This window comes from Mirounga leonina, unplaced genomic scaffold, assembly GCF_011800145.1.
Source record: "Mirounga leonina isolate KUSES-001 unplaced genomic scaffold, KU_Mleo_1.0 Mir_167, whole genome shotgun sequence".
Lineage (NCBI taxonomy): Eukaryota > Metazoa > Chordata > Mammalia > Carnivora > Phocidae > Mirounga > Mirounga leonina.
This window is the reverse complement of record NW_023270422.1, coordinates 3,975,309-4,002,486: the sequence shown is the minus strand read 5'-3', so window position 1 is coordinate 4,002,486 and position 27,178 is coordinate 3,975,309. Positions and strand designations below refer to the sequence as shown.

At 48.5% G+C, this 27,178-nt stretch overlaps 1 protein-coding gene across 2 annotated transcripts; it reads left to right on the top strand.

Moving 5' to 3' along the window:
• The first annotated feature begins 257 nt into the window (after positions 1-257).
• Positions 258-19,273, top strand: CIDEA (cell death inducing DFFA like effector a). Of its 2 annotated transcripts, none has more exons than XM_035013874.1 (5): positions 258-355; positions 9,336-9,480; positions 10,294-10,440; positions 16,729-16,910; positions 18,812-19,273. In XM_035013874.1, the coding sequence occupies exons 1-5, from the start codon at positions 318-320 to the stop codon at positions 18,957-18,959; spliced, it is 660 nt and encodes a 219-aa protein (XP_034869765.1). In that variant the 5' UTR covers positions 258-317; the 3' UTR covers positions 18,960-19,273. The 2 variants fall into 2 exon arrangements, with proteins under 2 accessions (XP_034869765.1, XP_034869766.1); XM_035013875.1 differs by lacking the exon at positions 258-355 and adding an exon at positions 2,461-2,559.
• The last annotated feature ends 7,905 nt before the right edge of the window (positions 19,274-27,178 follow it).

Here is a 27,178-nt window from a genome sequence, read left to right as displayed (position 1 = left end):
GTCGCCAGTTACTCCCAACTCCCAGAACGCGCAAGGCAAACAGACCAACAATGCCCATCAGGGGACCCGCGGAGCAGCTGGGGGTCGCGAGTGGTGGGGACCGTCCTCTGCAGCGGTCTGCGAGAGCCGCTTTCCCCGTGGGGCCCCGAGGTGGCACGGACCCGGGCGCGCTCCCAGAAGGCCAAGCAGCGGCGAGCGCATTGCCAAGGTCCTCGCCCTGCTCGGGGCGGGCCTGCCGGGGCCCGGGGCGGGGCTGGCGGCGGGGCTTTAAGAGGCCGCGGGCGGGCCGAAGCCGAGCCGTGAGGGGGACCCTGGCGATGGACACCGCCCGCGACTACGCCGGAACCCTCCTCAGGCGAGTACGGCGCGAGCCCGGCTCAGGGCCACGCCAGCGCCCCACGTCCCCCCTGCGCCCCTCCCCGCATCCCCCTGGGCCCCTCGTCCCCTCTGCGCCCCGCGTCTCCTTGCACCTCATGCACCCCGCGTCCCGGAGCGTCCCGCGTCCCCGCGCCACACATACCCCTGTGCCTGGGCACTCTGCGTCCCACCTGCGCCCGGTGTCCCCCCACGCCCTGAGCGTTCTGCATCCCCGTGGGTCTGGCACCTCCGTGAGCCCCTCGGCTCGCCTGCGCCCGTGGTCACCCGGCACCCCCTGCGCCCCGCGACCCGGAGCTGCCCGAGGTCGCGTCCCAGCCTACGCGCCCAGCCTCACCTCTGTGCGCACGCCTTCGGGCAGCCGGGGTGGGCAGAGCCCGAGGCCGCCGCGGGGCTCCTTCCCCTCCTCCAGCTGGCCGCAGGTGCCAGGTGTGGCGCTCCCGAGGTGCGCGGGCATCCGCGGAACAGGTGACAGTGGTGAGTGCGGGAGTGGCTGAATTTCTTCCTGCTGCTGCATCCGCCGGTGCAGATCCTCGAGGGCCCCCGTCCTGGGAAACCCGGGCAACGCCTCCACGGTGCGCGGGGACAGGGCTTCTAGGGTACCTCGGGATCGCGACAGGAGCAGGGGCGCTGGTGGGGACACTGGGCGGCTTTGGGATGGTCCAGGCTTACCCCTAAAGACGAGGGAGGGCTCTGAGCTCCAAGGGGAGGATGGGCTGAGCCGAGAGCACCCCTTGGACTCTGAATGCGCCCTGACCCTGCTTGATGAATCCACCCAGGCTTGTAAGGGGGTGTTTGGGGAGAAGGCTCCCCCTCCTCGCCGCATCCGAGAGCGCCCTCCCTGCCCAGGGAGGGACCAAGGGCCCGCGGACGCCTGCGGAGTCTTATCCCCTCTCCCAGGTCTTTGCCCCCCTCTGGGGCCTTGAAGGCACCGCAGCACTTACCCTCACCCCAACCCGGCTTCCGTTCATCTTCATATTGATGCAGGAAAGAACGTTAGGGTTGGAAACCTACGGCCAAGAAAAGAATTCTAGAGAGGTCTTTGAAGCAAAAAGGTTTATTAAAGCACAGGGACAGGACCCGTGGGCAGAAAGAGCTGAGGGTCATGAGGAGTGGCCCATTATATACTTTCAAGATGGGAGGGGGTTAGGGATAGTGTAAGCCTCCCAGGATCCTGAGGGGGGCTAGCTATTGTTAGGAAAGGTCATTTATTACTGTTTAGTAGAAACTCAATCATGAGACCCTTCAGATGCATATGGGTGGCTCATATGCTTGGGGCATGATTGATAACATGTATCTTGGGCAGTAGAGCTAAAGGAAGTTTCCAAAGGAATTTTTGTATGTTAAAGTAGACTTACAGAATCCTGGGGGAGGTGTGGGGGTTGGGCTAGGATTGTCTTTTGCCCTTAGCAAAGTGTTAACATTGAGGCAGTTGAGTCCCTAGAGGAATGTCACTCTGCCTGTTTCAAGGACTTGTCAATGGGCTGTAGGTAGTAAGGAAATTTAATAATTTCTTTTCTGCTTTTGTTTCCCACATCAGTATCTTGACATACCCAATCCTGTCCTTGTTAATAAAATCCAAATATTGCATGGAAGTAATTTTTAAGTATAGATTTATGGAAGAGATCGTGCTTCTTTGAAGATCTTCAAAGTACTTCAAAAAGGATAGAAAAGCCCTTGAGTTCTTTAAAATGCAGGTTTTCAGAGGTGACTGATCCCATTTGTACCAAAGGGCAGAGGGACAGGGTAGGTTGAAAGGGAAGGATGGCAGGGACCGTCACTTTACAAAGCTAGTGTGATCTATAGGGGGCTGAATTTGCTGTGTGCAATACTCAAGGTTAGAAAAATAGCTTCCAAAATGTAAAGGTGGTCTGTCTGAACAGCACGGGCTTTCTCTTTAAAAACAAACAAACAAATCCCCCAAAACCAGAAGTCAAGTAGTAGGAACCCGGGAGGGTGAGAAACAGACTTGTTTCATGCATCTTCAATAACGCATGTAAGCATAAAGGTAAAGCCTTGGGTTTCTTTCCTTTTTTGTTCCTCACGTCCCCACCCCCCATACAATCCCACTCCAGGGGTAACAGCTGTTGACAGTTTGGAATGCAATTCTCAAGTATGCAAACACACCCATTCTGCAAATTCTTGTGAGCCCTAGGGAGGTGGCAGGCTGAGATTTAAGGACTGGTAAGTAATTCCTAGCTGGGGTTGCCTGGAGCGGGAGATGCCTGCTGACCCTGCCTTTTCACCTACAACAGGCTACCCAGATCCAAAATGCATTGGTGTGAGGTTTCCATTGGGTCAAGTGTGTATGGAGGGGACTTGCTTGTGAAATGTTGGCAAATCAAAACATAAGGGAAGGCCTACTCGACACATTCTTCTGAGCTTGGCAAACTCTAAAAGTGAGTGACCATTTGTTAGGGACACACTATGCAGTTCTTTGAAAGAAAATCTACCTGCTTCCAAAATAAACTGGAAGAAAAACAATGCATACTGCTTGTTGAAAGGAAAACACTTATCTTCCCTGTCCTTCTTTAGAACCATGTCCAGGCTGAAGACCCATGTGAGCCACAGACAAGGTGATGGCCACGTTTGTTAGTTACAGTCTTGCTACTGTTTCCTCCGTGTTCCTTAATTTAACCTAGATGGCCCTAACTCTGTCTTTCATTAGTAGATGACTGCCTTTTGCCAAAGAAATAACTTAATCCACATACACATCTTTTATTAAGGTCAGCAATTCTAAAGTCTTAAACCAGTCATTAGTTTGTTAATCGTCTGTGATCCCTCAAGACCATAGTCATGGCGCAAGCAGCCTGAGGTCTCTTAGCAGAGCTCTGGACGTCAAGGATGCCAACACCGGCGTGTGTTGTCATAGACAAAGCTGCTCAGCCTTTGTGTCTGTCGGTGAGTGAGAGCGTTCACACCGACCTTGAAGTTGTTACAGAGCTGATAGATACTACACTGGGCACAAAATTGCTGCTTTTGTTGCTATTTGGTACAGCTTTCCTTTCCTTGAACAAGGATCTCTAGGTTGTATATATAGCTGGCATTTCAGGACACATTTCAACACCTTCTTACTAGTGACATAAACAAGGAATTGCATTTGCTACAAGTAAATCTCCCCGGTTCCTGACACTCACTCCTTCGTGGGTCTAAACTGTTATTTTATTTATTTATTTATTTGTTTGTTTGTTTGACAGAGAGAGACACCGCGAGAGAGGGAACACAAGCAGGGGGAGTGGGAGAGGGAGAAGCAGGCTTCCCGCGGAGCAGGGAGCCCAATGCGGGACTCTATCCCAGGACCCTGGGATCATGACCTGAGCTGAAGACAGACGCTTAACGACTGAGCCACCCAGGCGTCCCTAAACTGTTATTTTAATAACATCTCAAAATGTCCAAAGACTTCATGGTCATACACTGAGTCCTCTTACTGCATCAAGCATTTTGATAGGTTGGTCAAGGCCCAGACCGGGGCCGGCACAATCCCTGTGGGGCCGTGGTGCCCCATGTGTGTAAGCCCATAAGGAGGCTCAGGCACTGCTGGGGAGGGGGAAACATCGCTGAGGCCAATACTCCTCCAGCTGTGGCCACTGAGTTAGACCCCGACACTGTCCCTACCGCTCGCCCAGATCCAGCCAGGCCTGATGTCCGCTTTTCAATCCTGTCTGTCTCTCTGCACTGCTGTATTGGACATCACCACTTCCCTCCCTGATGTCCTCATTGTCCCCAGGCTTTGGTGGTAGTGCTTGCTTGGTTGACTTGCCTACCCGTGTCTGCGCTGACTTACTCTCAGGTGGGTTCCTCCTTTCCACCTAATAAGAAAACGTGGGGCCACTCAGACACTGAAACATTCATTTCATTCTGGATGTTCCCCGGGGAGTCGCTTACACGGCCTTACAGAGCCACCTCATCACTGCTGACCCCAAAATGTTTCTCTCTGGGGGAGACTCTGTTCCCAGGCCTGCCCTTTTCCTCCTTCTTCCACTTTTGGAAGAAACGTCAGTCCATTGGGTGGCATAAAAACATGGTTTTTTATGCTTGGGGGGCCTAGCTTCGTTTTCCTGGAGTAAAGCTCACATCTGCCCACAGTCTGTGGCTCCTTGCTTTATTTGCCACACTGTTGTAAGTTGAGCCTCCTCAGTTCCCTCCGGGAAAAATACAAAGATTTCTCTGTTTTCCTCACTTCTGGGAGATATGCCCCTTCCCAGTTTTTAAGAATGTTCTATGAGGTCTGACTTCTCTTTTTGTCTCAATTTCCCCGAAACAGTGTTTCCTTGAATAACCTGTTTCCTGGTTTTCCTTTTCCTTTTAGTGAGCTGTTTCCTTCCTGCTTCGTAGGCTTGTCTGCACTTTCCCAGGAATTAGAGGGTGACCGACGTGTGATGTATCTAATCCAAGGCTTCTCAGAGCTCCTGTCTCAACTTTGATATATTAAAATATTGAGGGGAGAATAGCAACACATTTTAGGCATTGTGCTAATAGCCAGTGACATAGATTATCCTCTTGGGAGGACCAGCAGTGAGTTGGATCAATATGTTGCTTTGTTCATTTAGCTAGCCAGTTAACCCCGCTGCCCCTTTAGCTGGAGCAAAGTAAATACTCCTATAACAATTGTTAAATAGGTTTAGTGTACATAAAATTTCATTTAACCCCTTTTTATGTTATCCATAAGAGAGTCTCAATTTTATATAATTTGATACATCAAATCACTCATCCTGTTCCTTAAAAGGAATATAAGGATTTAATTTAATGTAATTTATTTAAATTAATTAAATAAATTTAATTTAATTTAATTTTCCGAGGATTTTTTTGAGGTGCGCTCCATAAGCCTGTTCTCCAACAACGACCCAGTTCCCAGTTAGGAAAAGTAATGGGTAAGAAGAACATGGACTTTTTTTTATTGAGGATGGCTATCTTGAGGGCAGCGTGGAGAGGGAGGACCAGGGACCACTGCCAGCCCTTCTCTTGTCCGAAGATAAAGACAATCAGGACTCTGTATAATCCCCTATACTACGTAACTGGAGCACTGGTGCTTCCTAAGGCGTGAATGTTGGCATCCAGTGAGGAGATACAAGACCAGAACTAACTAGGTCAAAGCTGTTCGTGCCCACAAGGTGTGCCATTGGCCTCTGGCTCCTGGACCTAAGATTCCAGGACATGAACTTTGTTCTCCCATTTCTCTGATCTTGTTCTAGCCTGTCTTTTACTCAGTAAATAGATTGTGTGCCAACAGTAGGCTAGGGATTGTGGGGAAGTCAGAAAATGTACAGACAGACCCTGGCCTCAGTGAGTACAGATTCTAGAAGGACTTCTGGTTCATAGCAATGATTTCCTGCTTTGTGAGGAGAAGAGAGGCTTTGCCAGAGAGGGTCCAGGGTTGCCCTGTCCTATAGGAGGGTTTTCACCCTTATAGGGCAGACACCGTGGTGCAAAAGTGGGAGCTGGACTCAAGCCACTGTTCTAGCACTTGCTAACTCTGACCTTATTCATTTCCTAACCTCTTGAGCCTCACTTTTGCTCATCTGACACACATGTCTTGTCAAGTTGTTAAGTAACACACTGATGTGCCCAGTGTCTGGCATTAAGTGGAATTAGTATCTTTCTCCCCTCCTCAGAGGGACTTCCCCCGGGAGTTGTAAGTTTCAGTGGCCATGAGTAGGTTGCCACCAAAGCCTGATCCTAAATGTAAAGCGTAATACGGAAAATCCTCACTGCAAAGTCCACCAAATCGCTGGAGATGGAACTATGAGTGGGTTCTCTGCAGCGTCAGCTCAGCAGAATGTAGGCATCTTGTTCGTCGGGTTGTGTAACTGAGGAACCTGGTGTAACGTATTATAATCAGGGCAAAAGTTTAGAGGCTGTCTGCTGGCCTCACCGCTGTGTCAGTTCAAGGCTTGGATTCACTCGTTGGGTCTCTGCTCAATCTAATGGGGCACCTGAATCAGAGGTCAGTAACCTGGCACAATCCCCTTGCAGTTGCCTCACTAGGAATAAATAATGCATGGATTTTGCCAGCCTAGAAGGGAAAGGAGCTGTCTTTTCCTTCTTAACTGAGTGACCTTGAGAAATCACTCTGAGCCTCAGTTTTCCCATCTGAGAAATGGGGTGATACTTTCCCTGTAAAGTTGTGATGATGATGAGTTAACATGTTAAGAGCAAGCACAAGCTGGCCATAGTGAGGGCTCGGATGTGAGCAGTTAGGACGTGCTGATGCGAAGCTGGCTGAATACTCTTCAGATCAAATCCATGCTAACAATGCAGGCCTGATTCCTAGAACGCCAATTTGTTGCCGGGGCAGAGGGACAAGGTGCGGACACTCGCTATTATGGAAACCTTGCTGAAACTGGCTGATCGTGCTATCAGCATGAACTTAACCTGACAATTTTTGAGAGCTGGTTCACTACTATACTATCGGTTTTTCATATAGAAAATTACTTGTTAGGAGGCGCCTGGGTGGCTCAGTCGTTAAGCGTCTGCCTTCAGCTCAGATCATATCCTGGGATCGAGCCCTGTATGGGGCTCCCTGCTCAGTGGGAAGCCTGCTTCTCCCTCTTCCACTCCCCCTGCTTGTGTTCCCTCTCTCGCTGTGTCTCTCTCTGTCAAATAAGTAAATAAAATCTTAAAAAAAAAAAAAAGAAAATTACTTGGTAAACCATTGAATTTTCATGATGTCCATTTGTAGAGCTTCAAGTTAGACCACATATTACTTAAAACACATATGCCTAATGCTAGTCTAGGCATTATGGGAGATACAACAGAGAAGCTTTTGTCCATAAGGAAATTCCAATCTGTTTGGGAAAATAAAGCATAGATAAATATATGACAATATATGTGTAGGTGTGTATGTATGTGTGTATGTATATATATAAAATAAAGTACCAAATCCTAGGCGATAGGCATTCACAAAAAGTACAGAAGTCTCTAGAATTTTAGCCTTCATAGGGTTAATCTAGACAAGCTTTTAGGAGTGTAAGAAAGCAGTGATGTCGTCACTTTGTATCTTCTACAAGGTTGCCCTAGAAATAAAGCCCTTTGTTTCATTCTCCTGAATGTCATTGTACAGACTATTTGTTCACATTGTCCACAACTACTTGAGCACCTGAAATCGGTAGGCACTGTTCAGGTGTGGGGGAGCGACGCTAGAGGTGCTCTTACCTCAAGAGCTGCGGAGATTAAATGAGGTCACATGTCACTTATCACAGCACCGACGTGAAACGAGCTACCTGACACGTCGCTAACTTATGTTTATATTCTTTTTTTTTCTTTTACGATTTTATTTATCCGACACAGAGAGACACAGTGAGAGAGGGAACACAAGCAGGGTGAGTGGGAGAGGGAGAAGCAGGCTTCCCGCCGAGCAGGGAGCCCGATGCGGGGCTCGATCCCAGGACCCTGGGATCATGACCTGAGCCGAAGGCAGACGCTTAATGAATGAGCCACCCGGGCGCCCTGTTTATATTCTTTTAAATAATTTCTTTATGGATACATTCCTAAATATAAAACAGCCCCTCGTCCTGGGTGAAAACTACACATTGCTAGACTGGTCTCCAAGGAGACTGAAGCCCCGCCTAGAGCCACGGCAAGGCGCATCTGCTTCTCCTTACGGAGTAGGTTTTAAATAACTTCTTGCATGTTTGTCTAAAAGCATGCGGTAGTATGTCAGAGGCGGCTTTGCATTTCATTAGTTGCTATCGAAAGCCTCGTATGTTCCCGAATATGCAAACTTGTCTTATTCTTTAGTGTGAGGCATCCAGATAACCTTTCTGAGGCCAAGAACCAGTGCTTGGGTCATAATCCCAGCTCTGGCTCCTACCAGCTGTGGGGCAGCTCTCTGGCCTGATTGCCCTCCTCTGTAAATTGAGAAAATCAAGACTATATCACAGTTTTCTGAGGACTGAGTCAATATTTACAAAGCATATGTTGGGGCCCTGGCTGGCTCAGTCGGTGGAACCTGCAACTCTTGATCTCGGGGTTGTCGGTTCGAGTCCCACGTTGGGTGTAGAGATTACTTAAAAATAAAATCTTTAAAAACAAAAGTGTTTGTTAAATAACTACTAAAGCTGTAAGTTTCTCATTTATCCCCATTATATATATGTGTGTGTATTTGGACTATAGATACACATTTGTACGTGTGTGTGTGTGTGTGTGTGTAGTATTTGCAGGTAACTAAAATTTGATAATCAAGGGTTGGAGATTATTTTCCTCAGAAAATTGTCTTGATTTGGTTTTGTTAGTTATTTTCCTTCTCCGTGGTAGTTTTTCTAATAGTGAAATTTTGAATTAATTCTTTCTTAAATGTGGAACTTACTCCAAAGTGTCATGTAACGTATGACCCAAAGTTCTTTTCCTTCTTGTTATTCCAACCACAATTATTATAGTGTTCTGTTGTTCATCGTTTATTCTAAGTTAATTTCTAAAAATTAGTTTATTGCTCTAGTGACCAATATCTGGCTTTTCGATTCCTGGCTTAGTCTTACTGTACAATATGTAACTTTTGTGCATGTGTACCTAATTCTTTAACTCTGCTTGGCCACTTCATAGCCTCTGGGAATCTTCTTCTTTTCTTTTCTCTTTTTTTTTTAAGATTTTTTTCATCTGTAAAAGCCATGTTTGCAGCATAGAATTCTTATTTCTTGTTTGAGTTTGATACCCTTACCATTTCTTTCTCACGTAGTTACTACAAGGACTTTGAATGTTCCAGTAAAATAGGTGTAATAATATAATGGTTGTGTTTTTAATTACATATATATATATTACATATATATATATAAAACTTGTTTTTTTTTTGATGTCAGGATATATGTGTATATATAAAATTTTCAATAATCCCCAACTATTGATTTTCTTTCTTTCAGATGCAAATATTAAAATTGTTTTAATTTTGTGTACTTCAAACCTCTCTTTAAAGACTCTTTTTTGAAGATAACGTCCAAGATATTTTTACTTTTCCCCTCCATTTCCAGGCCCCTGACGTTTATGGGATCACAGACCAAGAGAGTCCTACTAACTCCCCTCATGCACTCGGCTCGCCCGTTCCGGGTCTCCAGCCATGACAGAAGCAGCCGGCGAGGGGTGATGGCCAGCAGTCTGAAGGAGCTCCTCAGCAAGGTGCCAGGAGCCACAGCGCCTCCCCACCACTCGCAGGAGGGCCCCTGACCACACACGGGGCTCTGGTCTTAGGTCCTAACCCAGTGCAGAGACAGAAATGTCACTGTCATGGCCTCAGAGACTCTAAGGGGAGAAGAAAAAAATGAAAGGGAACATTATTGTTTCTCTGTATCATAAAAGATTTAGCTGCAGAAACAAAGGCTTTAAAAACAGTCATCAACTGATAATGTAGCCTTTCTTCTTTGACAAGGGAGAATACAGGGAAGCAGCAGGCTTTGGAAATCTGTTTTCGGTTATAAAGCCCAGGGAAGAATAGTCCTTAATCTAAAACAGTGTCCTAGATCACCAAATAAGGAAGAATCACAGACTCTCTGGAGCCTGTGGAGTTGAGTTGGGTCAGGGAGACATAACCCAGACGAAGACACCCATGGAAATAAGTGAGCATCCCATGTGTAGACGCTGTAGCAGGAGAGATGTTCAGATATGTGACGTGAGACTAAGGCTCTTTATCGTGTTGCTGCATTATTCATTTTATTTGTCAAAATAAGTAATTTTAGAAACTAGCTATTACCCAGTGTCTTCATTTGTCTCATGTCATTGAAATCTCTGAAGAAGATAGATCCATTAAAAATCTGCACTTCTCTTTTTCCAGGCAAAGACTAAATCATAGACACCAGTGAAGGTAGATCTTTACCACTAAAATTTTAGCAAGATCAGACAGTATTTCTGAAACTATAACTTAATCGGTGGCTTTGAGTGGTCAAAATGGAATCTCCTGCTTTCTTCCATGTCTCTGACGCGTTGCCAATCTAGACGCTGGAAGCCTTAGTTATCACCAGCGGACTAGTCAGTTTGGTGCTGGAAGAAGACGGAACTGTGGTGGATACGGAAGAGTTCTTTCAGACCTTAGAAGACAACACACATTTCATGATCTTGGAGAAAGGGCAGAAGTGGACACCGGTAAGCAAAAACACTTTTTTTTTTTTAAACAGGAGTTTATTGTTTATTTATTTATTTATTTATTTATTTATTTATTTATTTATTCATTTGACAGAGAGAGAGACAGCGGGAGAGGGAACACAAGCAGGGGGAGTGGGAGAGGGAGAGGGAGAAGCAGGCTTAGCCGACTTTTTACGCACAAAAGTGCATTCCCTAGTTTGGTGTTGTCTTGCCCTCTTTCTAAATATATACCTTGTGTTCCCCTAATAACTGGATCTGCTACCCTCAACAGGTTGCTTTAAAGTATTCCTAGGAAACTTAGCATCTTAATGAGCGTGGGCTATATTATTTAAAGTAAATAATTATTTTTTTATTTAAATTCAATTAATTAACATGTAGTATATTATTAGTTTCAGAGGTAGAGGTCAGTGATTCATTAGTCTTATATAACACCCAGTGCTGATTACATCAGGTGCCCCCCCCTTAATGTCCATCACCCAGTTACCCCATCCCCCCCACCCCCTCCCCTCCAGCAACCCTCAGTTTGTTTCCTATGATTAAGAGTCTTTTATGATTTGTCTCCCTCACTGATTTCGTCTTGTTTTATTTTTCCCTCCCTTCCCCTATGATCTTCTGTTTTGTTTCTTAAATTCCACATATGAGTGAGATCATATGATAATTGTCTTTCTCTGACTGGCTTACTTTGCTTAGCATAATACCCTCTAGTTCCATCCATGTTGATGCAAAAGTTGGGTATTCATCCTTTCTGATGGCTGAGTAATATTCCATTGTATATATGGACCACATCTTCTTTAACCATTCATCTGTTGAAGGGCATCTCGGCTCTTTCCACAGTTTGGCTCTTGTGGACATTCCTGCTTTCAACACTGGGGTACAGGTGCCCCTTCAGATCACTACATTTGTATCTTTGGGGTAAATGCCCAGCAGTGCAATTGCTGGGTCATAGGGTGGCTCTATTTTCAACTTTTTGAGGAACCTCCATATTTTTTTCCAGAGTGGCTGCACCAGCTTTAAAGCAAATAATTCTGAGGAACAGGTTTAGGCCAGTAAGGAGCTACAGGTCCTGTTCAAGTGCGCAGATGTGACCTGGTGACCGTTCCCAGTCTCTGTCCTGAGGAGGCCAGCAAGCTAACATAGCCAGTGAAGTTAAGTAGGGGTGTGTGTGTGAATGTACAGTGATTTAGAAAGCTAAAGAAGTTGAATAAAGGTTTCTATATCCAGGAAAACTACGGATTATATATATCTTGGATCCCACTATAAAACACTTAAAAGTGTAAAGCAAAATATTAAAACATATCTTATATGCTTACTGACCTTCAAGAAGGGAAAATCCTCAGAGGCCAAAACTCTTATGGGAGCCAGAATCGAGAGAAGCAGCTTACCTGTGAGCATCTCACCTGTGGCCATCACTCACCTCAGTGGCTAAGGGCTGCAGTTTTGACAGGGGCTGACAGGACAGGAGACAAAGTCTTGGGCTGACACAAGGTAAGGGGCCAGATTAGAGATGCCCACATAAAGCAGAGGATCTTAAAGTTCTCTCCTAAGAATCTATAGACTCAAGCTGCCTGCATAAGGTTTTAAGGACTCTTGATTCCAAAAAACATTCAAGCTGAGAGTTTAGTTTCCCGAGCCCTGGGGAGGGAAGCATTGATGGAAGGAGTTTATCCATTGAGTTCTCTTTGCTCAACTGGTCCCTCCGTCCAGCCCCAGTGAGGTGGGGTTGATTGTGTCCCCATGTAACCAGTAGGAGCAAATAGGCTCAGAATGAGCATTGATCCAGGCATCAGAGAGTTTCCATTAAGTTCCAACAAATGTGAGTTCACAGTCAGATCACAGAATGTAAGGACTTAAGGCACTGTATGTGAGAGTAAGCAGAAATAATGAAGTCAGACCTCCAAAGACCTCAGATGTTGGAATCATCAGATAGAGAGTATAAAATAAGTGTATTTAAAATGCCCAAAGAGGGGCACCTGGGTGGCTCAGTCATTGGGCGTCTGCCTTCGGCTCGGGTCATGATCCCGGGGTCCTGGGATCGAGCTCCATATCAGGCTCCCTGCTCGGCAGAAAGCCTGCTTCTTCCTCTTGTGTTCCCTCTCCCGCGTTCTCTCTCTGTCAAATAAATAAAATAAAATCTTTAAAAATAAATAAATAAATAAATTGCCCAAAGAGCGGCACCTGAGTGGCTCAGTTGGTTAAGCGACTGCCTTCGGCTCAGGTCATGATCTCAGAGTCCTGGGATCGAGCCCCGCATCGGGCTCCCTGCTTGGCGGGAAGCCTGCTTCTCCCTCTCCCACTCCCCCTGCTTGTGTTCCCTCTCTCACGGTGTCTCTCTCAGTCAAATAAATAAATAAAATCTTAAAAAAATAATAAAATAAAATGCCCAAAGAAATATAAAAGGTAATCAAAAGTAAGACGGGACAAGAGGTAATCAGAAAGGACTCAGTAGTCTTGAAAGAATCAAATAGAATTTCTGGAAATTAAAGTAAATGGAGACAGGCAGCACTGAAGATACGTCTCAAGGAGGTTCCATGATGTAGCACAAGAAGGTAGAAGTGGAAAGCACGACAGAAGTTGGAGACATGACTGAGAAGGTCTCATGTATATTTGACATCCTTAGGGTGTTTGTTTTTTTTTTAACAAGACAATGCATAAATCATTTTTAAATGATAAATTAAATTTCATTAAGAATTTTGTTCATCAAAAGATACTATAAAGTATGTAAACCAGTAAGCCACAAGTGGGCAGAAGGTGTTTTCAACATAATCCAACAAAGGATTAGTATTTGATAAATTTAGGAATATCACAGAAATCAGTTATGGATACAATGGACAATCTGATAGAAAAATGGGCAAAAAACAGGGACAGGTATCTGCAGAATGGACAGTAAAATATAGGAAAAAATCTTCAACCTCACTGGTGATTAGGAAAACACAGGACCACAATAAGATACTCTTTTACATCATTAGATTTAGTATTATTAGGCTTTCCATTTTTTTAAAGATATGGAGCAATGAACTCTCTACACTCCCACCAGCAGCTGTTTAAAACGGTGTGCCTTTACCCCATAGCACTGAAGCACCACCTACAACCCGGCCAGTCTTCTCCTAGACATATGCCCGGCACGCAGATACCCAGCCATGAGCTTCTATATCCATACACATAAAGAAACACTCCAGTGTCTCTTGCTTGAATGGAACCCTCTTCAGCTGTGAAAATGCAGCAAGTACGGCTATAGGTATCTCTGTGGATAAATCTCATCAACTCTATTGAGTGAAAATACCAGAATAATCCAGTAAGCAAGTGATCCTCAAATTTTTGACCTCAGGACGCCTTTACACTCTTAAAAATGAGTGATGACCCCAAATAGCTTTTGTCTATGTGGATTTCAATAGAATCTATAGATATCCATCAAGCAGAGGTTCTCGACTGGGGCCAGTCTTACCCCTTGAGAGGCATTTGGCAGTATCCGAAGACCTTTCTAGTGGCCACAACCAGGGTGGAAGGGCTACTGCTGGATTGGAAGAGCATAGGGTGAATTAGACAAACCTTTTAAAAGGCAATCTTGAGCTGGACTACTTTTTGTTTGAGAAAGATGTTGTGGGCAGAATAACGGCCTCCCAAAGATGCCCACATCCTAACCCCTGGAGTCCATGAAGGTGTTCCTGTACTTGGCCAATGGACCTAGCGGGTGTGGTTAAGTTAAGGATCTTGAGCTGGGGAGATGGGCCTGGATAACCTGGGGACCTGTGCTATCACAGGGTCCTTACAGAGGGACAGGAGGGCCAGAGTGAGGGCCAGAAGCAGGGAAAGAGGAGGGGAGATGTGAGGAGCCAAAGAACGAGAGCACCTCCAGAAGCTGGGGAAGGCGAGGGGGCCCCGTCTCCCCCGGCAGCCTCCAAAAGGAACATCTCTGCTGGCTCTCTGTGGCCTGCCAACCTCCAGATTGTTATGGTCTGAGTCTCTGTTGTTTCAAGCCACCGAGTTTGCGGTAATTTGTTACAAGAGCAACAGGAAACTAGCTCAGAAGGGAAGGGCAGTTTGTGTTTGTTTTTATAACAGACACTGAGTTCGTGGGCCCTCAGCGCGGGTGGGCGCCGGGAGACTGAGCCAGAGCGAGGGCGCTGAGAGGCCGTGGGCACAAATAATCCTGTGGGCTGGTGTGTTCAAGGGAGCGGGAGGCCTCGCAGCCCCCTAACAGCCTGCTTGACCAGCGACTTGGGGTCGGTGTCTTCTCTTGACTTAGACCTTTCAACCATCTTCCTTCCAGTGGAATTGGGCACCTCCGAGCTGATGATAAGGGGTAGGATAGATCCTACCCCCTTGTAGGTGTGTGTTTTTTGTTTGTTTTTTAATCAGTGAGGCCAGTTGTATTTAACTCCAACGAGAACGGCCCGCCAAGAAGTAGCCACCAGGGGTCGCCCGTCTTCAGTCTGAGTGCTGGGAGGCCTGGGAGGGTGCCGTAGGACCAGGCCACGTGGTGAGCATTTCTCCTTCCTTGGCGGGCAGGTCGGAGAAATCCATGTCACCACGGAACTTGTGAGGGCTTGATTTTGATTTAAGACCCAATCTTAAGGATGACTTTTAGGGGGAATAAGATACACACTTCCAGTCAGAAAGGAACATGAGGCAGTGAGAAAGAACAGTGGCCGGATTTTAGGTAAAACCCTCCTTTTCATTCTGTAATCTTCTTTTTATTTTTTTATTTTTTTATTTTTTAAAGATTTTATTTATTTATTTGACAGAGAGAGAGACAGCGAGAGAGGGAACACAAGCAGGGGGAGTGGGAGAGGGAGAAGCAGGCTTCCCGCTGAGCAGGGAGCCCGATGTGTGACTCGATCCCAGGACCCCGGGATCACAACCTGAGCCAAAGACAGACGCTTAATGACTGAGCCACCCAGATGCCCCTCATACAATAATCTTAATTTTTAAAAAAGAATGTTTCCTAGGAGTGCCTAGGTGGCTCAGTCAGTTAAGTGTCCCACTCTTGATCCCAGCTCAGGTCTTGATCTCAGGGTCATGAGTTCAAGCCCCTGTTGGGCTCCACTCGACTTAAGAAGTAATAATAATAGGGCTGCCTGGGTGGCTCTGTCGTTAAGCGTCTGCCTTTGGCTCAGGTCATGATCCCAGGGTCCTGGGATGGAGCCCTGCATCGGGCTCCCTGCTCCGCGGGAAGCCTGTTTCTCCCTCTCCCTCTCCCCCTGCTTGTGTTCCCTTTCTCGCTGTGTCTCTCTCTGTCAAATAAATTAATAAAATCTTTTTTTAAAAAAAGTAATAATAATGTTTCCTAGATGCTGGACGGTTAATACCCCCTAAAGAGGCAGTAGGACCTCTTGTGCACTGAACAACAGGCTACCACCAGAATCTCTTGTTGCATTTGTCCTGTGTGGGAGGAGAGAGTGTGGCTCCAGCAAGAAGGGCCTGGGTACTTCTAGGGGAATTTATGTTTTACCTTCACATAGTCATTGTTGTCATTGGTGAATTTAACAGTTCTAGCCTCAACTACTCCCAACCCCAAGGGTTCCTGAGACGTCGTACCTTTGAATCCTGAATACTGCAAGATCCGTGTGTGGAGCCAGCCCTTGGGAGAGTCACCCCCGGCACAGCTTGGTTCCCTTCTTGCTTTTTGCAAAACGTTCTGTGGGGAAGACGTTCTCGTGCTCTTTGTAAACCTAACGACTGACAGAGGTCTCTGGCTTTCTCCCCTGACCTGAAGGGTCTACTGATATTTCAGGAGGACCTACATGGCGTTGGTAACCAAACAGCTTTCCGTGTCCCCAGGAGGTCCGCGTTCATCCAGAGCGGTGACTAGAAAACAGAGGCAGCACCCTGGCCCTTGCTTTAGCCACTTGATTCTGAAGCTTCCTGCCTGGCAGCCTCTTGTAAAATGGAAAGAGCTGCCCACTCCTCTTTAAGCAGACCGAGCTATAATCATGAGATCGTCCACGTCAGTCAAGTCACCACGGGTGGCCCTAAGTGCCTGGGCTGGATGTGCTCGGTACCTCATGCCAATATAGCACAGCCATCCTACAGTCCGGGCCCCGGAGCCAAACTGCACCCATCCCAAGGCACGAAACTGGAAGCTTGGGGAAGGCTAGTTCCTTGTGGTTTGGACACGGTAGCAATAGGAGCATATTGATCTGCTGAAAACAGGCCTCAAGTAAAGAGCAGCTCCGTCACTAACAGGTTTTAAGCGAGCACAGTCAAAACTAACAAAAACCTAGAATTACGGGATTTGCATGTCACAGCTGGAGAGGCTCCTAAAGTCTCTCCCTCCCTTCCTGGTTCTAGGGTGGCAGCTACATCTCAGCTCTCCAGCAGCCGAAGAAGGCGGGAATAGCAAGAGTCACCTTCGACTTGTACAAGCTGAACCCCAAGGACGTCATTGGTTGCCTCAACGTGAAGGCCACCATGTATGAGATGTACTCGGTGTCCTACGACATCCGGTGTACGGGAGTCAAGGCCCTGCTGAGGTAACCCTTCGGGGTCGGCTGGGGGCCTGGGAGCTGCGTGGGCGCTGCCCGGGTGGCCCGTCCCCAGCTTGCTGCCCTGCCCTGTCCTGACGGGCGGCTGCCGACCTTCACTAGTTCCTGTTGTCCTGTGGGCGTTTATGCCACAGACTTAATCAGAGAACCGGAAGTCTTGAGCCAAAATATTTTTTTTCCTCCAGAGACCATGAAATACTACATGGAAACAGAAACTAAATAATAAATAGAGAGCAGAGCCAAATTTCTTTTAAAAATGAGGGCTGTGCATCTGAAAGCCTTTATTCTAAGCAATGAATGACAGCTATGAGGGAGCCGTGGCAATTCTGCCCTGCTTTGCCCAGAGTGGCCACCCAGACCTGGGTGACGACTGTCCTGCATCTTCTGTATTACTGCCGGCCTGAAGCTCCAGCCAGGGGGCACTGGAATGTTCCTTTTCCACACACTGCCAGGGCACCAGCACCCCACAGGCTGGGGCCAGGCTGACTGCACGGCCCCCACCCCCAGGCCTGAGCCCTGCATGAGAGGGCCCCCTGCAGTCCCTCCCAGCCTTGCCTCTGAGCAGCCGGCTGTGGGACTTTTAACACGTTGCTTAACCTCTCTGAGCCTCAGCTCCATCATCTTTAAAATGACAAGGATGCTTCCAAGTTCTTTATGATTGCCTGGGCTCTAAACACACCTACTTCTGTCCTCTAGTAAAGACGGTACCTAATTCCCGTGGAGGGATGGATGGAGGGGCCCCTGCTTCTCAGAGGGCCCTGGCTCCTTCTCGCCACTGGCCCCGTAGGGACCACTCTGGTCATCCCTGAGGCCAAGTGCAGGGCAGGAAATGCTCTGGAAATGAGATTGGTCTCCTCTGAGGGAGCCGCGGGCCCGGGCACAGAGTTGGCTCCCGCAGTGCTTCTGGGTGGCTTCTGTTTCCCACTCAGACCCATTAATGGCCAACTCGTAGACAGCTGTCACTGTCCCTGTGTTGAAATCTTGACTCCTAGGAGAGCTTCCTCCTTTGGCTGAGATGGGAGAAAATAGCTTGATTGCTTGATTTTCCTAAAGTGAGACAGGAGAGTTATACCAACTTAGAAAAATATAATGAAGAAAGTAAACCTCATCCAAAATCCTGCCTCAGCAAAATCTTTCTTGAGAGGCAAATTTGGCCTTCTTGTCCCTAATTCTTACCATTTGAGATCTGATGGCCCCAAAAGCAGCCACAGAAGTCATCCAGGTCCCCACATTGAAAGCATCACGCCAGGGTCCTGTCATGGGACCCCGGGGGCAGGGGGCTCTCCAGAGCGGCATGGCTGACCCCAAGGCCTTGTGAAGTGACAAAACTTTCAAAACTGGAATGAAATCCTTTTGCTTTGGACTCGGTAGAGAGTAAGAATTTGAGTTAAAGCCCCCTTTTTAGTCTGAAATAACGGGAATGCCAGGCTTCGCCCCAGGGCTTAGATGCCAGAACAGGGCCCAGTTGGGATGTCCCAGCCACCCTAAGCCACCTGGGTCACAGGACCACTCTCCTTCAGCCTGGCCTCTCCTTTCACACCCGACTAGGCTGATTTTAATAACAGGCCCCACAACACCTGAGGTGGCCAGAGTAAGCAAGCTGCCAAAGGACAGGACACACCGTGTGCCTTCTCTGTGCTTCCTGACGACTGTACAACAGGCCACGTCTGGAAGTGGCCGGAGGAAAGGTGGTCCCAGGCCTCCTGTGTCAGCATCTGCACATCAGCCAGTCCTGGCGGGCTTGGGGGGGACAGGTTCCCTACGGCATCAAATGTGAGCAGTGCCTCCTCTGCACGCAGGTTTGGGGGTGGTGAGGAATTGCTGCGTGTCTGCCCCTGGCTGGCCCAGAACGCCCAGCCTGACGTGCACCTTTGTCCCCTTTGTTGCAGGAGCCTGCTGCGCTTCCTGTCCCACGCCGCCCAGGTGACGGGACAGTTGCTCATCTACACCGGCTCGTACATGCTCCAGCTGCTGGGTGACACAGAAGAGCAGGCTCCTCGCAGGTCACCCTCTAGACGGGGGGTCATGTGCGGATAAGGAAGCAAGCTGCAGGGACCCCGGCGGCTCTTGACCCAAACATTCCCTCTTGAATGATGATTTTAAAGATGCTTATGTTCTAAACCACATGCATTTGTACACTGCGGGTCACCTGGGCTCGGAGGTGGCACCCAGGGGAAGGAGAAGGAGTTGACAGCCATGAGATGGGGCTGCACAGTGGGATGCCCCGGAGGGAGGAGAAGTGTAGGGGCCTCTGATGGGGGAGGGGGGTGGCTCCGGAGCAACACAAACATGCATTAGGCCCTTCAGCTACTCACCTCCTGCAATAAACCAATCACCAGAGCTACTTTTCATGTGGGTAGATCTTCCTCGTGTCTCTTTTGTGTTCCAAACAAACAAAACTTCTATATATAAGCAAAACTCAGCCAGAAGTGCTCTGCTAACAGATATGATCACTTTTGAGTCTTTGTTAAACTAATGGACCCAAGACCCTGGGATCATGACCTGAGCCGAAGGCAGACACTTAACTGACTGAGCCGCCCAGGCGTCCCTGTGTTTTTGTTTTTTTCATTTTTTTTTTTTTAAGATTTTTATTTATTTATTTGAGAGAGTGAGAATGAGAGAGAGAGAGCATATGAGAGGGAGGAGGGTCAGAGGGAGAAGCAGACTCCCCGCCGAGCCGGGAGCCCGATGCGGGACTCTATCCCGGGACTCCAGGATCTTGACCTGAGCCGAAGGCAGTCGCTTAACCAACTGAGCCACCCAGGCGCCCATTTTTTTTTTTTTTTTTTTTAATGTAGGTCCTGAATGAGTCCAAAGGGACCCAAAAGCTTACGAACCTGAAGTTCTGGAGGTCTTCAACCAATGCTTATAGCTTAAACACACACACACAAACCCAGACTTGATGATGCATGGCACTAGTGGACCATGTCTTCAGTTCCTAATGTCACCAGGGTTATCAGGTGGGACCCCTGGTTGCGAGTGGCAGGACACTGACCCAGGCCACTGTGAGCCGAGAGGGGCAGCTCTAGCTGCAGGCACTGCTGGGTACAGGCCCTCCAGTGAGGTAGCCAGGAATCTTGGTCCTGCTTCCCTCTGAGTTGGCGTCCTCTTAGGCGGCCCTCCCCACATGAAAATGAGATGCCAGGAAGTCCTGGGGCTGCGTGGTCCCCGGGGCCCAGGGGCGAGGGTGTGACATGCAGGGCCACACACCAAGTCCGGCAGGCACAGAAGGATAAGCCCCAACCACACAGATGGGCTGGGGGCAACGTGGCTCCCCAGAGGAAATGGGGGCACTGCTACTAGAATAAGGGGGAACACGATTTGTCTCCTAAGATGGTAGGAGACAAATGTCCTCCAATTCAGATTTGTGATTTCCTCTTAGGAAACGTTACCCTGGAGGCCTTTCTCCTTTCCTGGCCGGCAGTTCAGTGAAAAGAAAGCCCAGCAAAGAATGCCCCGCACCGTTTCTGCGGCCCCTGCCCAGCCTTTCCCGGGGGCCTCTGCCTTGCTGCCCTTCACACACAGTCCAGAGAGCCTCTGGGCGCTCGGCTCCGTCCTGGGCTCTCTCCATTCCTGAGCTGCCTGCTTGGAGAGGCTTTTCCTGGCAGGAGAGGCAAGAGTAAAGGAACCACACAGCATTCCTCAAGACACAGCCCCTGCTTTTAGCATCATGACAAAACAGGCATTTTTAGCACCCCCTGCCCCCTTCTGCTCCTGTCTCCTTCCAGAGTCGGACGCTGCAATGGTAGAGGCGGTTTCACAGAGAAGGCTCAGATGCAGTGCCGGGCTGCCCCCCACAAGCCTCCCTGGTAGAAGGTTTCCTATATAAGGAGCTCTGCTCAGAAGCCTGCCCTCCGCGGGCTGGGGCTGGGGCTGCGGCTGCGGCTGCGGCTGGGGCTGGGCCGGGTGCTCCAGGAGGAAGGAGAGGACCCCAGAAACCGCTCACATCTCACTCGCTGAGCCGCCTTTCCAGCACCTTCGGAGGAGTGGAGCGCTGCCCCTGCGTCTCCCTGACTGAGGGCTTGCGTCACTTCCCGAGGATTCTGCAGTCCTGGAAAGAGACGGCCTGGCTTCCAAAAAAGGAATTTTCACTGATGGGCCTGATCCTGTTGACTCAGCTGGTGCCCTCCCTCTGTGTGTCCTTTTCCTCCCCGTGTCCACAGGGCACCCTGGCCTGTTCTGGGGGGAGGGGAATTAAGCAAAAGGACAATGTGGAAGTGCCGCCTCATCGTCAAAAAGGGGATCCATTCAGAAGGACTACTTGGAGTCTGGGGGCTCTCTTCCCCTTATCCTGTGTGGTGCTTTACTGGGATGACCTGGGAAGGAGGAGCCCGACAGAGTTCTCAGGGAGGGCTAAACCCGGGCCTTGGGGCTCTAATGCTCAAGGCCTGTGGAAAGGGGAGGCAAAGGCTGATTTTGCAAACATCAAAGGCTACCGAGGGCCCTTCATGAGGCTATTGATGGGAGAGAACTAGCAGAATAAAAACCTGCTCCATGTCTCGGCAGGGTCCCAACAGGTGCGGCTCCCTCTTGTCTCCGGTTTGACTTAGGTGACATGCATTCCAAATGTGACACTTTCTTGTTCTAATCTTAGTATCTCCACAACCCACATTTAGTCCACTGGCTGGGAGAAAGGTGTGGTCCCCGTGGTTAGCAGGAATGGCCAGGCTGCTCGGCGGAGCTCCACGCAGTGTGGACCCTGCAGAGAAAGGCTACAGGGTTTGGGATGTCACCGATAACCAAGTCACTAGCTGAAGCTGCTCCAGTGGCATGTGTCCCCTGCAAGGAGGGGACCGGGTCCGCAAGGGTTCAGGGTCTCTCCTTGTGCCCTTGATTTACTGACTTCTAGAGGCACTATTGAGAAAATGGGAAATCATCCCGATGCGCTCAGAGTTCGTGACCTCCTATTTCGGTGTGCACCCCAGTGTTTATTAGTGTGCCCCCTTTCTCGGTCACACACACACAGCTCCACGTCCCCACACATCCTGGCATCTCCACTGGGTAACCAGGCCTGGCATGGACTGAGAACGTTAGCATGGCCAAAGACAGACTCTGGTTAGAATTGCTCGGCTGTGAGCAGACTTACCTGTCACAAGACTCTGTATCTATACAATTAGGATTAAAACGAGGTGGTCCGAGAATTCCCTTCCCAGACAGGTGTTCTTGGCACAGGCTTAAAAAAATGTTAACAGAGCGCCTTTTGTCAGCCTGGCACTTTCCAATTCACCACATTTCTACCCTTCTGCCCAGCCCCGGGGAAAGTGTCTGTGGCCTGCTCGCCCCGGGACCCCGTCAGTGACCCCAAGTCAGTGACAAATCAGGCAAGGGCCTTAAAACCGGAATCCAGGTCCTCCAAGAAAAGTTCTTTCTCCTCGAACAGCCTGGCAGCGGTATGCTTTTCCTCCTACACAGCAAAGGTGAGCCTGGCCACCCTTCAGAGCTGCCTCCTCACAGAGAAGCCAGAGCCTGGCCCTGTGTCTGGCCAGCCTGGGGACAGGGGGTTGCTTTCTCTCAACGCCCAGACCTGGGAGAATGTGGCCTTTCTCCAGGAAGCCACCTGGTGTGCTCATGGCCCAGGGACAAGCCACAGACAGTGACCTGCCCCCACATCTGAGGAGTACTGTTCCCACTCAGGGGGTCCTGCCTCGGGTTCCCAACTTCTCTCTAATAAATAAAATGTATGTAAATAAAGCTGTGGGGAGCATCCCTCTCTTTCTCTTGTAGGACTCCCGTTCCTTGCTACAATTATCTTAGTTTCTACAAGGGAGTTGGAACCACCCTCACGTGAACAGTTGCAAACACAGGGCTTGTTCTGGGGGTCCTTATGTTTGTCATACCCGGAGAAAAGCCCAGCTCCGAGGGGGCTCCTTCCCTGGCCTCAGAGAGAGGCCAAGGTCAAAACGTGTCACAGACAGGTGCTCTGGGGGCTAATATGTCAAGGCACCAGCCAGGCTCATGTCCCACCCAGGCCTCCCCCAAGATGCCCACTGACCTTGGAGCTCAGCCTGTGAAGGTCATACCGCATCTCCGCCGCCCCACCTGCACGGAGTCTTCACGCCTCCACTGCTTGGAACCAGGTCCCCCCCCCGGGCCTGGCCAGGACCTGAGGGCCCCCCCACTGTACAACAGTTGTGGTGTTGGGGCTCCTGCTCTGTGCCAGGCGTGGACAACTACAAGGTGTGCTGGCTTCCAGGCTCCACCAGGAGGGGGAGTACAGATCCACACACGTGTCAGCTCCCCAGGCTTCTGACTCCAGGATCTAGGATCCAGGATCCAGGATCTGACCCTTCCAAAAGGACTCCACCTTTTCTAAGTGAGCTTAGCCTCTACTTCTATTACCCCCTTAGCAAGCGCAAAGGCCAGGCTACAAACTCAGCACCCTCCCTGGAAGGCTCGGGGAGGGTGGGTGCACAGAGTGCCCATGCACAGAAATCACTGCTCTGGTCACGGATGCTGTGCCCCACATTCTCCTGTCCACCTGGACATGATTCACGGGAACTCAATGAGGGGACAGTTGAGATGGGATGACACTCAAGCCTGCCAACACCTGTCTCACTGGTGTATAGTCAGACCTCAAACATACAAACAACAAAATCTAAAAGGATGTGACTTCCACTCGTTCCTGTACCCAATGCACCAGGGTGAATTACCACTCCAAATGGCATTTTGCTTTAGAAATGATCGCCTCTCTCCTCAAGGGCTGAACCCCGCCCAGATGAGGGCACTTGGCTCAGGAGGATGGCCCCCTGAGGCCAAGCTGTTGTCTCAACCTGAGTCACAGATGTCCCGGTGTGGTGGGTGTATGCAGAGATCCTCCCACCGCACCCAGGACGTCGGTGCTCCGTCCTCATCCTTGGTATGAACACTTTTAGGGGTTACATCCCTCACAAAGGCAGCTCATTCTATTTGTGGACAGTTTTGTTAGTTCTTTTTCTTTCTTTCTTTTTTTTTAAGTCAAATATCTGTGTCCCTAAAACTTCCGCTCACAGGTTCTACTTCTGTCCTCTTGAGTTATAGAAAATCCATCCTACCTACTTCCCCAGGCAGTGCCTTTAATCTCCCCGGGACGCGGCGCAGTCCCTCCCAGCCTTCACCCAGGCGGCTCGCGGTCTCCCACGGCCCGGCCCCGCCGCGCAGCCGGAAGGGAGCGCTCCGGGGAGCGCAGGCTCCTTTCTTCAACTGGGACTTGCCCTGCAGTCTCTGCCAGGGTGGCTGGTACAAGCTAATTGACAGTACAAGCTTTCGGAAGGGTCAGACCGGAAGCAGACGGTGTTGCTGATTTGGGGGTCCGGCTCAGAGTGCGAGGCCCGGGAGGGGTCTGGGGCCAGGGCCCGCGCAGCGCGAGCGAAGAGGGGGCGTCGTGGGGGGCGGGGGAGGGCAGCCTGGGGCAGGCGGCGGGGCCTCGTGGGGGGTCTGAGCTGCCAGTGCAGGAAGGATATCTCTAGGATCCCTCCCAGGGCGACTTCTAAACCTTTAGGAGGGCGAGAAGATCCCCGGCCAGGCTCCTAGGTCCTGGGGCCCGGAGTGCCTCTGGCTGTGCTGGGAACCCAGCGTGTGCTAATGTAGGCGTGTGAGTGCATGCTGTGTGTGTGTGTGTACGTGCGGTGTGCACATGTACACGTGTGCATGGTGTGTGCGTGCGCATGCTGTCTGCACGGATGTGTGCCCCTGCTGGGTGCCTGCGTGCACCTGCGTTGTTAAGGGAGCGACCTGAAACTGCTCAAGAGTTCATGTGAGAGGTGGGGGGGCAGGGAGAGCCCTAAGAAGGTCTGTTATTTTCATTACAACATTATTTGAATATGTACAAACATAAAATCAGATATGAACCCTTTATTCTGATCGCTTCTATACGACTATTTTTTCAAATTTACACAACATATAAACAAAACTGGAAACAGCCACTAAATTCGAGTTAACAGCATCAATTTCATGTAGATGACGCTTGCTGAAGTTAAACTGTGGCAGCGAGACTCTGACTTGCCCTTTGAGAAGTCTGGGTTTGCTCAGATCACTGCCAAGCTTCCCCTCACAGGACGCCGTCCCCCCATCTGCCAGCACCTACTGCAGCATCTTCACATAGAAAGTGCTCAGTAAGTATTTGTTAGTTAATAGGATAAATAAATCAAGGAAGGAAGTCCCCCTCTACTCTTTTCTTGGGAGAATTATTTGCCACACCCCAATAATAAGCACAAAAAATACACAGAAGACTGAAATACACATATGATGCATAACATGATCATCTAAATAAAATACAATATAAAACTTCTCAGAGTGAGAATTCGATGCCCACTCAGAAGCTCAGCTTTAGTGGAAACTACAGTGTGTGGTCCTACACGGGAAGACCATCCTTCTCCCCTCCACCTGGCTGCCCACCTCCCATTCTGCCTGACTCAGGGCACAGCCTCCCTGAGCATCATTTTGAATCTGTATTATTAGAATAAAATATCCACTGACTCTGAATCAGATCTCAGGCTGATTGCAAGGGTGAAACTTCAGGAAGAATGTGAGAATGTTTTTTTAAAGTAATGGGAGCTATTCAGTCACAAATGACTCAGGTTTGTAAATTCCCCATCTTGCTGGAGAGTGAATTTAAGAAGAAAGAAAGACAGGGGCACCTGAGTGGCTCAGTTGGGTAAGGTTCCTTAGGCTCAGGTCATGATCCCAGGGTCCATAGATTGAGTCCCACATCAGGCAGGGAGCCTGCTTCTCCCTCTCCCTCTGCCTCTCTTTCTCTCATAATAAATAAAATCTTTTAAAAATAAAATAAAATAAAATGTCTAATGCACCTGACAAGCTGGGAACTGAAATGAGAAGACTGGTTAAGCCTTAATGGGCAGTCTCTAGGGCTTGAGCTAGAAAAGCAGTGTGAAAACTGCATCACACTTTGTATATTCACTGTAATGCACAACTGGACTGGAAGCCTTTAAAATTTTGGAAACGAAAACTATTAAAAAACATCTAAAAGAGAGATTTGGAAATTATAAATTATAGTCTAGGAGAAGTGCCAATACTTCTTTTGATTGCATCAGAAAGAACATTTTCAGTTATTAAAAATGACAGATTAATTCCATAAATTGTAAAAGTGACCAAATATTTAAAATAAACTGAGCTTGAAGAAGAAGGCACACTTGAAATGGAGGCACAGGAAACACCATTTGTCGATATACACAATGAACATCAACTCCAGGAGAAAACTATTTTTTCCCATTGATTATGTCTGATCAATTACATTATAATGCACTTGTGGTTTGATGACAAAAGTGAAAAAACAGAACAATGTTTTGTTTTTTTTTTTTAAGATTTTATTTATTTATTTGACAGAGAGAGACCAGCGAGAGAGGGAACACAAGTGGGGGGGCGGGGGAGAGGGAGAAGCAGGCTCCCCGTGGAGCAGGGAGCCCGACGTGGGGCTTGATCCCAGGACCCTGGGACCACGACCCGAGCCGAAGGCAGCCGCCCAACCGACTGAGCCACCCAGGCGCCCCAGAACAATGTTTTACACTATTTCAGGTTATTGAATTATGTTCCATGGCTTGAAAATGAATAAAAATCAACAAGATGAAGCCATTTAATAAATAATGGCATTCTAATAATGTGTTTTCACGGCTTGGTTAACGACAGAGATATTGTATAAAATCTTAGGCAGTGTTAGAGAAGTCTAGAAGTCCTTTGAATGGAATTACTGTTGGTTTTGTAGAACTCGTGAATACCAAGAGCAATACCATTGACGTGAAGAGGAGTCTCCATACAAGTCACCCAATGTCTATCGATGTCACTCCCTGTGTCAGACCATGGCTCAGACAATGGCATCTTTTAGCTAGCAGCCACCAAGTTATACAGGGAGATCACATGAACATTTCCTAAAAATCAAAAAGTGATTGAAAATTACTAAAATGACTTAACAAATTATGCTACAAATTATATCACATGATTGGGAGTTTTATAATATATAGGTTTTTTTTTTTTTTAAGATTTTATTTATTTATTTGACAGAGAGAGAGAGACAGCGAGAGAGAGAACACAAGTAGGGGGAGTGGGAGAGGGAGAAGCAGGCTTCCCACCGAGCAGGGAGACCGATGTGGGGCTCGATTCCAGGACCCTGGGATCATGACCTGAGCCGAAGGCAGACGTCTAACGACTGAGCCACCCAGGCGCCCCTATAATATATAGTTTTGTTTAACTAAGAATAAAAAGAAAGCATTTTTTATTTTTTATTTTATTTTATTTTATTTTATTTTATTTTATTTTATTTTATT

Excerpts from the sequence above, each read along its gene's own strand:
- CIDEA (XM_035013874.1), top strand. The coding sequence starts at position 318 with ATGGACACCGCCCGCGACTACGCCGGAACCCTCCTCAG. Across the intron at positions 356-9,335 it reads TACGCCGGAACCCTCCTCAG|GCCCCTGACGTTTATGGGAT; the intron begins GCGAGTACGGCG and ends CTCCATTTCCAG. Across the intron at positions 16,911-18,811 it reads GGAGTCAAGGCCCTGCTGAG|GAGCCTGCTGCGCTTCCTGT; the intron begins GTAACCCTTCGG and ends CCTTTGTTGCAG.